Raw genomic sequence first — 12,050 nt, 5'->3', positions numbered from 1 at the left:
GTGTGTATAAGTGTAATAATTAACTAATTGGTCTTCTTGTTTGTTCTTTTGTCTTTTCTCTGTTTCCATTAATTCTGAACACAGTGGATCTATTAAAACGTAAGTCAGATTATGTCTTCCTCTGCTCAAGACCCACTTGCCTCCTGTTTCACTCAGAGTACATGCCAGAGTTCTTTGTAACACCTACAAGGCCTTGTATGATCTGTTCATCTTGGTCTCTCCCTATCCCTTACTGCCTCACTCCTATTTTCTGTCCCTTTCACGCTGTCCAGCCACACTGAATTTCTCACTTTTTTCCCCTCACTACAAACACTTCGAGCATCCCTCTGTCCTTGCTGTTGACTCTGGAGTGCTTTTCCCTCCAATACCCTCATGGCTTCCTTGCTCCTTGCTCCTTCCTTTCCCCCCCTCCCCTTCAATTTTGTGCTTAACAGTTACTTTCTTAGCAAGGCCTTTCTTGGTTATCCTGATTACCTCTTTCCCTACGGCACATCAAAATTTGATTTCTCTGCTTTAGTTTTTCTCCTCTAGTACTATCTTGCCTGTGTAGTTTATTGTTATTGTGTTTACTTCACTCATGAGTAGGATTTTTATCTGTTCATCGCCACGTCCTCAGGGCCTAGAAAACGTCCTAGCATGTACAGTTCTATTCAGCAAATGTTTATTGAGTGGATGGAGTTTCACCGGCATGTATTGTTTTTTAACATAATACTCTCACTTAAACAAAAAGGAAGTTTGATATGGGTCCATTCTGACAATTTAATCTGTCAGTTGTATGCATTTTTTTTTATTTTGGGGGCCCAATGTTGTGGTTACTTGCTATTTATTCTTTTACTGGTATTTATGTTAGTTTTAATTATGGTAAAGTGGATCAGAGGAATAGCAAACTTCATTTATATTTTATTAAGGAAAACGAAATATGGTGGCAAATTATAGGACTTTAAAAATTCTTGCCAAAAGATTATGAGCCCTCAATATCTGAAATAAAAAGATGAAGTTGGAATTTATTGGCTACTAGTAAGATAGACCTATGCTGGTCACTTAGAGTCTTTTCTGACAGAGCAGTCTGCTATTCTTATATAGGGTTTTGGGAAGAGTAGAGTTTAAGGTTTGGGGGACTTTCAGAGAATTAAGTGGTTTGTCATCATGTGAAAGAGCATGGTAATTTGGGTGAGACTGTTGATTGGTTGGCACGTGAGGAATGTGTATGGAATGGTTTTGTCTCCTACTGGCTTTCTTTGAGAAGGGAGGAGCTGACACTGGTTGGTTGGTGAGTGAGGCCAGTGGGCGTTGATCAGTCACACACATTTAAAACTGGTTGTGCTGGCTTCTTTTCCCATGGTTTCATATTTGGGTCCCCCCCCCAAGTTTGAGGTGACTTTAACTAGATGTTTTCTATTTAAAAGTTGCTTCGATCAACTGTGTTCAAAATGAAAGCTATTTCATATTCTGTAATTATAGATTTATTTTTGAGATTTGGGTTAAGAAGAATTGTGTAATAATTGCCTTCAGGAAGATCCTTCTTTTTTGGATGTTAAATTTTAACTAGAAGAGTTATCTGTGTAACAGTTTTAAAACAATAATTGCTAGCTCTGTTTTGGTTTCCAGTGCTCTTAGGGGCTCATGTTCAATTCCTAAATTAATAATCTCCTGTGGGAAATTTCATTCTTTTTGTAAATTTAGGTAGCTATATGCTGCTAATATTCTCTTGCATACATTTAGTCCATGAAAAAGTAACCATAATGTTCTGTTGGTAAATCTAGCTTTTTATATTAGGATTAAATACTTGGCTAAAAGTATACAAAAGTCACCAAATCATTTTCTTTAAAAGAATTAAAAATTTTTTTATGTATCTGTAAGAGAGAGAGAGAGAGAGAAAGAGAGCGAGAGAGTGAGCACACAAGTAGGAGGGAGGTGCAGAGGGAGAGGTAGAAGCTCAGTGGGGAGCCTGATGCAGGGCTAGATCCCAGGACCTGGAGATTATGACCTGAGCCAAGGCAGACACTTAACCGACTGAGCCACCCAGGCACCCCCAAATCCTTTTATTTTCAAACAAAATTAACCAGGTTATTGCTATTTTTGAGTGATATATATAATGACAGATGAGTATTTTTGAATTTTCTCCAGATTTATTGAGCTATAATTGACAGATAACTGTGTAAGTCTAGGGTATACGTATATTAATTTAATACACTTTTATATTGTAAAATGGTAAGAGTGTTAACTCCATCATCTCACATAGTTATCATTTCTGTTTTAGCAACTCTCTTAGCAACTTTCAAATATATAATACAGTATTGTTAACTGTAATCACCATTCCGTACATTAGACCCTCAGAACTTACTAATCTTGTAACAGGAAGTTTGTATCCTTTGGCCAGTATCTACCCATTTCCCACAGCCTCCTACCCCTGGCAAGCAGCAGGGTGTAAATTTGTTGTTTTTTTTCTAAGATTCTACATGTAAGTCAGATCATACAGTATTTGTCTTTTTGTGTGACTTATTTCATTTAGCATAATTCCCTCAAGGTTCATTTCTGTTGTCGCAAATGGCAAGGTTTCCCTCTTTTGTGGCTAAAATATTCCATTGTAAATATATACCACATTTTTTAAACCCATGGATCCATTGATGGACACTTAGGTTGCTTCCCTGTCTTGGCTCTTGTAAATAATGCTGCAGTAAACAGGGGTGCAGATACCACTTCGAGATGATGATTTCGTTTCCATCAGATATGTTCCCAGAAATGGGATTACTGCAGCATATGATAGTTCTATTTTTAGTTTTTTGAGGAACCTCCACAGTGTTTTGTATAGCGGCTGTACCAATTTACAGTCCCGTAACGGTGTACAAGGATTCCCTTTTCTGTACATCTTTGCCAGTGGTATCTCTTGTCTTTTTGATAAAAGCCATTTAACCGGTGTGAGGTGATAGATATATGATTGTGGTTTTGATTTGCGTTTCCCTGATGAATAGTGATGTTGAGCCCCTTTTTTGGTACCGTTGGCCATTTGCATATCTTCTGAGGAAAGTTGTCTGTAAGGGTGCTTTGCTGAGTTTTTATTTGAAGGATTTGTTTTTTGCTGTTGAATTGTATGAATTCCTCATATATTTTAGATATTAGCCTTTTTTCAGATATGTGGTTTGCAGATATTTTCTTCCATTCTGTAGGTTGCCTTTTCATTATGTTACTTGTTTCTTTTTTGTTTTTTTAGATTTTACTTAAGTTCAAGTTAGTTAACATATATTGTATTATTAGTTTCAGGGCTAGACTTTAGTGATTCATCCCTCGCATGTAATACCCAATGCTCATCACAAGTGCCCTCCCTAATGCCCATCACCCAGTTAACACCGTCTTCCCACGCACCTCCCCTCCAGCAGCCCTCAGTTTGTTTCCTATAGTTAAGAGTCTCTTATGGTTTGCCACCCTCTCTGTTTTTATCTTATTTTTCCCTTCCTTCCCCTATACTTGACGTAAATGGAACTAGAGTGTTGCTTGTTTCTTTTGCTGTGGAGAAACATTGTTCCATTGTTTTTGCTTTGGTTGCTTGTACTTTGGATGTCATATCCAAAATCATTGCCAAGATCAACGTCAGGGAGTGTTTTCCCTGTTTTCTTGTAGGAGTTTTATGGCTCAAGGTTGTACATTTGAGTCTTTGATCCAGTTTGGGTTAATTTTTGTGAGTGATGTAAGTTAGGGGTCCAGTTTCATTCTTTTGTATGTGAATATGCCGTTTTCTCAGCATCATTTATTGAAGAGATTATCTTTTCTTCTTTGAGTGTTCTTGACTATATGCATGGGTTTATTTTTGGGTTCTTGATTCTGTCTCATTGGTCTTTGTGTTTGTTTTTATGCAGGTTCCATATTCTGTTTTGGTGACTGCAGCTTTGTAACAGTTTGAAAACAGGAAGTGTGATGCTTCCACCTTTGTTGTTCTCTCTCAGGGCTGCTTTGGCTGTTTGGGGTCCTTTTTGTTCCATACAAATTTAAGGATTGTTTTTCCTATTTCTGTGCAAAATGTCACTGGAATTTTGACAGAGATTGCATTGAATCTGTAGATGGCTTTGAATAATGTGGATGTTTAATATTAATTTTTCCAATCCATAAACAACGAGGTATCTTCCTATTTGTGTCTCTGCTCTCTCTTTTATCAAAGTCTTGTAGTTTTTAGTGTACATATCTTTCACCTCCTTGATTGGATAATTTGAAAGTTTTAAAATTTGAAAATTTTAAATTCACAGATTTTTTCTTTGATCCATTTTCCTGTCAGTGATTTCTATTGCTTTTTTGCATTTCATTCACTATATTATTCAGCTCCAGAATTTTTGTTTAATTCTTTTTTACTATTTCCAGCTCTTTTCTAAAGAAAAGATTTTACATATTTCTTTGAGGGAGAGAGAGAAAAGAGCAGGTCGGGGGAGGGACAGAGAGAGGGTGAGAGACTCTCAAGCCGACCCAGGGCTCCATCCCACGACCCTGAGATCATGACCTGAGCCGAAATCAAGAGTCAGACATCTAACTGACTGAGCCACCCAGATTCCCTTCCAACGCTTTATTAAACTTCTCATTTTATTCATACAGTGTTTTTCTCATTTTATTGAATTGGCGCTTTTTTTTTTTGTAAAGATTTTATTTATTTATTTTAGAGAGAGCGTGTGTGTGAGTGGGGGAAATAGCAGAGGGAGAGGGATAAGAAGACTCTGCACTGAGTGTAAGCAGGATGCACAGCTGGATCTCATGACCCTGAGATCATGACCTGAGACAAAACCAAGAGTCAGATGCTCACCTGACTGTGCCACCCAGGCAGCCCTGAATTGGCTTTTTGTGTTTTCTTGTAGCTCATTAAGTTTCCTTAAAACTGCTATTTTGAATTCTTTTTTGGATAAATTACAGATCTCCATGTGTTTGAGATCAATTACTGGAAGATTTTGTGTCCTATATCCTTGACTTTTTATATTCTTTGAAGTTTTGCATTGCTGTCTTTGCATTTGAAGTAGCCTTTGATGACTACCTTTCCAATGTGTCCAAACCTGATATTTTTTTTGCTCTGGTGGTGTGCTGGAACTTTTCTGCAGGAAACCTGGTTTTCCAAAAAGTCTCTCTCATCCATGGGTGATTATCTAAGACCGTGTTTCCCAGGGGCTCCCAGATGTGGCTGAGAGGAAGGGGCTGGAACCGATTTGTGGGCTATTGCTGGGTCCACAGCTGGGAATGTAGTGAGTGTGCCCGTCACCTGATGCATGGGTAGGCAAGACTTTTCCGAGGTCCCTTGCTGTATGGTCCTTGATTCCACAGCTCCTACAAAGAGATCCATAGCAGTTTTGTCCCCACAGATGACACTGTATTGTAGTTGTATATGTATCTGTCTTTGAAGCAAGGGATGTGTATTTCCTTGTATATGGTTGGATTTCATAACTGTTCTGTGAATTAATAAATGCCAATTGAGATGGCTAACAGAATTTTACAAAAAAATTGTTTTTATTCTTTACCCGTAAAATTATTAGAAAACATTGGTTTTTTAATGGATATTTTAACTGGATTTTTAAAAGTAGTGATCCTGGTTTGCATATGAAGGAAGTAAGGAAAGATGAAAATGAAAAATGGACATCAAAAGTATCTGTGACTACGCCAGGGCTTGAGAAGGCCGATTCCGTAACTTCGTGTCCACTACAAGTGAATGATGAGAGCACTTCAGGTGAAATGGATCAGGATGAAGGAAGGTAAAAGCTATAAATTCTTCATTTCTCTCTGAAGGAAGTTTAGCAGTGATCACTTTTTCTGGAAATAAAACGCTGTAGTGTAGGTATAGGCTCGGGCAGGAAATAGTCAAGTATATCAGACACACGGCTTGAAAGGTTAAGATGAGGACAAGGGACTCTGAGAAGGAGCAGTTTCTGTAGTCTCCATGGAAGCTGGACTGTAATGGATAAGTCGAAACAACTCCTTAGAGAATTTTTATGGGGAAAGGTAATAGAGAAATGGATGATAACTGAAAAAGAATGTGGAATTCAAGGGAATTGTCTTTCCTTTTTTAAGATGGGAGCTTTTAGAGTACATTTGTATGCTGCTGGAGATGATCCAATAGAGATAGACATGGTTATTTAATTTTGTTTACATTTCCAAATATTAGAAAGCTTATTGATTGTATTACATTATCTTTTTTTTTTTTTAAGAGTTTTTAGTTTTTATTTGACAGAGAGAGAGAGTAGAAGCCGGGGGAGCGGCAGGCAGAGGCAGAGGGAGAAGCAGGCTCCCTGCCTAGCAGGGAGCCGGATGTGGGACTGGATCCCAGGATCCCGGGATCATGACCTGAGCCGAAGGCATACGCCTAACGACTGAGCCACCCAGGCGCCCCTATTTTAAGATTTTTGTATTTGCTTGACACACAGAGAAAGAATGCACAAGCAGGGGGAGCGGCAGGCAGAGGGAGAGGGAGAAGCAGGCTCCCCGTCAAGCAGGGAGCCTGATGTGGGACTCGATCCCAGGACCCCGGGACCATGACCTGAGCCGAAGGCAGATGCTTAATGACTGAGCCACCCAGGCGCCCCTGTATTACATTATCTTTTAAAGATTACAGTAATTGTCCTTAGTACTCCTATTCATGTAGTTTTGTGGCAAGAGGTGGTTTTTTTGTTTCTTTGTTTGTTTTAAGATTTCATTTTTTGGACAGAGACATAGCGAGAGAGGAAACAGAAGCAGGGAGAGTGGGAGAGGGAAAAGCAGACTCCCGCTGAACAGGGAGCCCGATGTGGGGCTTGTGAGCCGAAGGCAGATGCTTAAACGACTGAGCCACCCAGGTGCCCGTGGCAAGAAGTTGTTTATTCAGAATGGGTTCCACAGTGGAGTATTCTCATATAATTGAATGTGCAGATACTATCTTTCATAGACTTAAAAATATATAGATAATAGTAAATATACAAACTCTTGGGCCATTCTGAGTGGTACTGATCATTCCTTGATGATTTTAGATATTCAGTGCCTTTGACAGTATCATGAATAGCAATGTTTTTGTTAGGGACTTTGAAGTATCTGGTTGTATTAAGTTAATATTTGTTTAGATTCTGGGGAAAGGGAAAAGACTTTATTTATAGTTGAAAAATAAACAATCTATCATAGATTATTACTTTTAGAGTATAAAAGTTCTAAATTATAAAAGCCATGGTTCCTGTACCAACAGTGTCATTGACACATACTGTGTGCTCCATAAGTATGTAGTTGTGAATAAACAGTTGAATGAATAAATGAATGCCATTGATGAACTTCTTTAGAAGAAGCAGATCTTTAGTTTATTGAAAGTGGATTTTCAATATTGCCTAGGTATGAAGTCTTTTTATTTTAAAAAATATGTGTAAGATTCATAGAGTATAATTATAGCTAGAAATGGAATAATAGTAGATTCATTTGCTATCATATTAGTTAGAAAGACTTAAATATTACTTTCACCACATATTGTAAAACACATGTTTTTGAAGGCACATATCTTGGATTTGAATTCTGGGTCTACTCCTGACCAGTTGTATGGGCTTGGGGAAGTTACTTATTTCTGTGCCTCATTTTCTTCCTGTGTAAAATACCTAATATGATTACCTATGTTTATAAGATTGTTGTGAGGCTTAAAATACTTTTAAGATGTGTACAGCGTTCATAATGAGGCATAGTAGTTGCACAGTAAATCCTCAAAACACTAGTATGATTATTAAAAAAGGGTTTCTTTCATATAAGAACTTAACTTGCACTTTCCAGATAGTTTTTAGAGCCAATAAAAGCTTGTTTTTATTGAACATGACAACAAAAAATGTGGTGTATTTCTTCGTATCAAATAATGCAAGTAACATTATGATTTTCCTTTGCTTTTTGTCCATTTTATCTAAATTTAATGCTTTGTTAATATTATTAATATTTAGCTATGATTTAGATATTCTTTGTATTTTAAGTATTTAATACTTGCCTGAAAGGAATTGTTTTTTTTTCTTAGACGTGCAAAGAAAACATCTCATGAAAAGAAAGAGGTAAAAAATATATATATAATTTTATTTCATTTATGAATTTTTAAATTTTCACTTTCTTATATTACTTTGATAAATAATACTTATTAGAAATGTTATTCCATGGTAAGAAATTACTTTAGGAAAGGTATAGTGAAAAAATAGAAAATCTTCCTTTGTTGTATAGACATTTATTGTGAAAAAGTTATTCAGAAGTACTAATTATTGATAAAGGTCGTTTTGATAAAAATCAGTTCTTTTAAAAAGTACCTATGTTTTTGCTCTTATAAAAAGATGGGTATTGATCATCTCTCTACACTTGGTATATTTTATGACTATTTGGGGGACATTTTGAAATAGTATTTTTTTTAAATTTTTTATTGTTATGTTAATCACCATATATTACATCATTTGTTTTGGTGTAGTGTTCCATGATTCATTGTTTGTACATAACACCCAGTGCTCCATGCAGAATGTGTCCTCTTTAATACCCATCTCCAGGGTAACCCATCCGCTTACCCTCCTCCCCTCCAGAACCCTCAGTTTGTTTTTCAGAGTCCATCATCTCTCCTGGTTCGTCTCCCCCTCTGACTTACTCCCCTTCATTCCTCCTCTCCTGGTATCTTCTTCTTTTTCTTTTTTCTGAAAATATGTTGCATTATTTGTTTCAGAAGTACAGATCTGTGATTCAACAGTCTTGCACAATTCACAGCGCTCACCATAGCACATACCCTCCCCAATGTCTATCACCCAGCCACCCCATCCCTCCCACCCCCGACCACTCCAGCAACCCTCAGTTTGTTCCTGAGATTAAGAATTCCTCATATCAGTGAGGTCATATGATACATGTCTTTCTCTGATTGACTTATTTCACTAAGCATAACACCCTCCAGTTCCATCCACGTCGTTGCAAATGACAAGATCTCATTCCTTTTGATGGCTGCATAATATTCCATTGTGTATATATACCACATCTTCTTTATCCATTCATCTGTTGATGGACATCTTGGCTCTTTCCACAGTTTGGCTATTGTGGACATTGCTGCTATAAACATTGGGGCGCACGTACCCCTTCGGGTCCCTACATTTGTATCTTTGGGGTAAATACCCAGTAGTGCAGTTGCTGGATCGAATGGTAGCTCTACTTTCAACTGTTTGAGAAACCTCCATACTGTTTTCCAGAGGGGTTGCACCAGCCTGCATTCCCACCAACAGTGTAGGAGGGTTCCCCTTTCTCCACATCCCCGCCAACATCTGTCGTTCCCTGACTTGTTAATTTTAGCCATTCTGACTGGTATGAGGTAGTATCTCATTGAGGTTTTGATTTGGATTTCCCTGATGCCGAGTGATGTTGAGCACTTTTTCATGTGCCTGTTGGCCATTTGGATGTCTTCTTTGGAAAAATGTCTGTTCATGTTTTCTGCCCATTTCTTGATTGGATTATTTGTTCTTTGGTTGTTGAGTTTTATAAGTTCTTTGTAGATTTTGGATACTAGCCCTTTATCTGATATGTCATTTGCAAATATTTTCTCCCATTCTGTCGGTTGTCTTTTGGTTTTGTGGACTGTTTCTTTTGCTGTGCAAATGCTTTTTATCTTGATGAAATCCCAATAGTTCATTTTTGCCCTGGCTTCCCGTGCCTTTGGTGATGTTTCTAGGAAGAAGTTGCTGCGGCTGAGGTCGAAGAGGTTGCTACCTGTGTTCTCCTTTAAGATTTTGATGGACTCCTGTCTCACGTTTAGGTCTTTCAACCATTTGGAGTCTATTTTTGTGTGTGGTGTAAGGAAATGGTCCAGTTTCATTCTTCTGCATGTGGCTGTCCAATTTTCCCCACACCATTTGTTGAAGAGACTGTCTTTTTTCCATTGGACATTCTTTCCTGCTTTGTCAAAGATAAGTTGACCATAGAGTTGAGGGTCCATTTCTGGGCTCTCTCTTCTGTTCCATTGATCTATGTGTCTGTTTTTGTGCCAGTACCATACTGTCTTGATGATGACAGCTTTGTAATAGATCTGGAAGTCCGGAATTGTGATGCCGCCAGCTTTGCTTTTCTTTTTCAACATTCCTCTGGCTATTCGGGGTCTCTTCTGGTTCCATACAAATTTTAGGATTATTTGTTCCATTTCTTTGAAAAAACTGGATGGTATTTTGATGGGGATTGCATTGAATGTGTAGATTGCTCTAGGTAGCTGAAATAGTATTTTTTATTTGTAGGTCAAAAAGCAAATGAATTTTATGGATGACCTTGATTTAACTGAGTCATCTGGAACAGCTTCAGAGGATTCCAAGTTGCCTTGCTCTAATTATATGAGTTGCATGTCGCTACCTGCACAAGTTGGCAAGGATTGTAAAGGTAGGACCATTTATCAATATAAAGCCTTTGTACGTATATCACCGTAATAATACGTGCACGTCTTGTATAGTGCTGTACCACACAACACTCATGCGGTACTCATCTCAGAAATATGTTGTATATGAAAACAGAGAACTGTTGAAAACTCTCAGCCAAAGGGCTATAATTTCCACTCTATGTTTTGTCATGGGAATGGCACACATGATGTGTTATTAACTCCGCTTCTATTCTGTGCCTTCACCCAAGGTCGGGTTACCATTATTTTTCTCCTAGAATACTGAAATAACCTCAGGACTGTTTTCCCTGTCATTCCACCTCCCAGAATCTTGGTCTCCACTGCAACCGTAGTTATCATCATTTTTAAAAATTCATGTTTCATCACATTACCCCCTTGCTTAAAGCTTAGCTATTACTTCTCATTGCTCTAAGATGAAAGACCGCAGTACTCTAGCTTCATCTTGTATTGTTTCATATCCTTCTTTTTTTTTTAATTTTAAAGATTTTATTTATTTGACAGAGAGAGACACAGCGAGAGAGGAAACACAAGTAGGGGCAGTGGGAGAGGGAGAAGCAGGCTCCCCGCGGAGCAGGGAACCGGATGCGGGCCTCGATCCCAGGACTCTGGGATCATGACCTGAGCCGAAGGCAGACGCTTAACAACTGAGCCACCCAGGCACCCCTGTTTCAGATCCTTCTTTCCATCTGTGTCTCAGCCACTGTTTTCGATGTTTTTTCCTATAATAGAGCTTTTTTTTCCCCCAACAGCTTTAGTTAGGTAAACTGCACATATAGGAAGTGTATACTTTGATAGTTTTGACATATGTATATGCCTATGAAAACATAACTGTAATTCAGGCAGTTGACATATCTATCACCTGTAAGTCTCATGTCTCTTTATACTCCCTTATCATGAAACTGCTAAATTGTTTTCTAAAGTAGTTGTACCATTTTCCATTCCCACCAGCAGTGTATGAGAGTTCTAATTTCTCCCTGTATATTCATGAACACTTAGTATTGTCAGTTTTTTAAATCTTAGCCATTCTGATGGGTATGTAATATATATATCATTATGGTTTCAATATACATTTCCCTAATAACTGATAATGTTGAGCATATTTTCATGTGCTTATTTGCCATCTGTATATCTGCTTTGAACTATCCAAATCCTTTCTCATTTTAAAAATTAGGTTGTTTTCTTATTTCTTGAGTTTTGAGAATTCTTTGTATATTCTAGATAGTTCCTTTATCACCTATATTTTTTTTTAAGATTTTATTTATTAATTTGACAGAGAGAGAGACAGCTAGAGAGGGAACACAAGCAGGGGGAGTGGAAGAGGGAGAAGCAGACTCTCCGCTGAGCAGGAAGCCCGATGCGGGGCTCGATCCCAGGACCCCGGGATAATGACCTGAGCCGAAGGCAGACGCTTAATGACTGAGCCACCCAGGCGCCCCTCACCTCTATTTTCTCCCAATCTGTGACTTTTCATTCTCTCCACAGTGTCTTTTGAAGAGCAGTTTTTCTTTTTGATGAAATCTGGTTTATCCATTTGTTCTATGGATTTTTGCTTTCAGTGTTCCTATCTAAGAAATCTTTGCCTAGCACAAAGTCAGAGGTTTTCTCTCATGCTTTCTTTTAGAAGTTTCGTAGTTTAAAACAAAGTTTTATAGTTTTAGGTCTTACATTTAGATCTGTGATCCATGTGATCCGTGTCATC

The 12,050-nt window shown here is 38.0% G+C and overlaps 1 protein-coding gene across 1 annotated transcript in view; it reads left to right on the top strand.

Moving 5' to 3' along the window:
• The window catches only part of LOC113933931 (coiled-coil domain-containing protein 144B-like), a 62,715-nt gene extending 52,333 nt beyond the window's left edge, over positions 1–10,382 (top strand). The window contains exons 15-17 of the mRNA XM_035729339.1: positions 5,547–5,717; positions 7,973–8,006; positions 10,197–10,382. Of these exons, the coding sequence (XP_035585232.1) occupies positions 5,547–5,717; positions 7,973–8,006; positions 10,197–10,382 (391 nt within the window). The remainder of the gene's footprint in view (positions 1–5,546; positions 5,718–7,972; positions 8,007–10,196) is intronic.
• Positions 10,383–12,050: the final 1,668 nt, after the last annotated feature.

This window comes from Zalophus californianus, chromosome 9 (assembly GCF_009762305.2).
Source record: "Zalophus californianus isolate mZalCal1 chromosome 9, mZalCal1.pri.v2, whole genome shotgun sequence".
NCBI classification, from domain to species: Eukaryota; Metazoa; Chordata; class Mammalia; order Carnivora; family Otariidae; genus Zalophus; species Zalophus californianus.
This window is presented reverse-complemented; position numbering and strand designations above follow the sequence as displayed.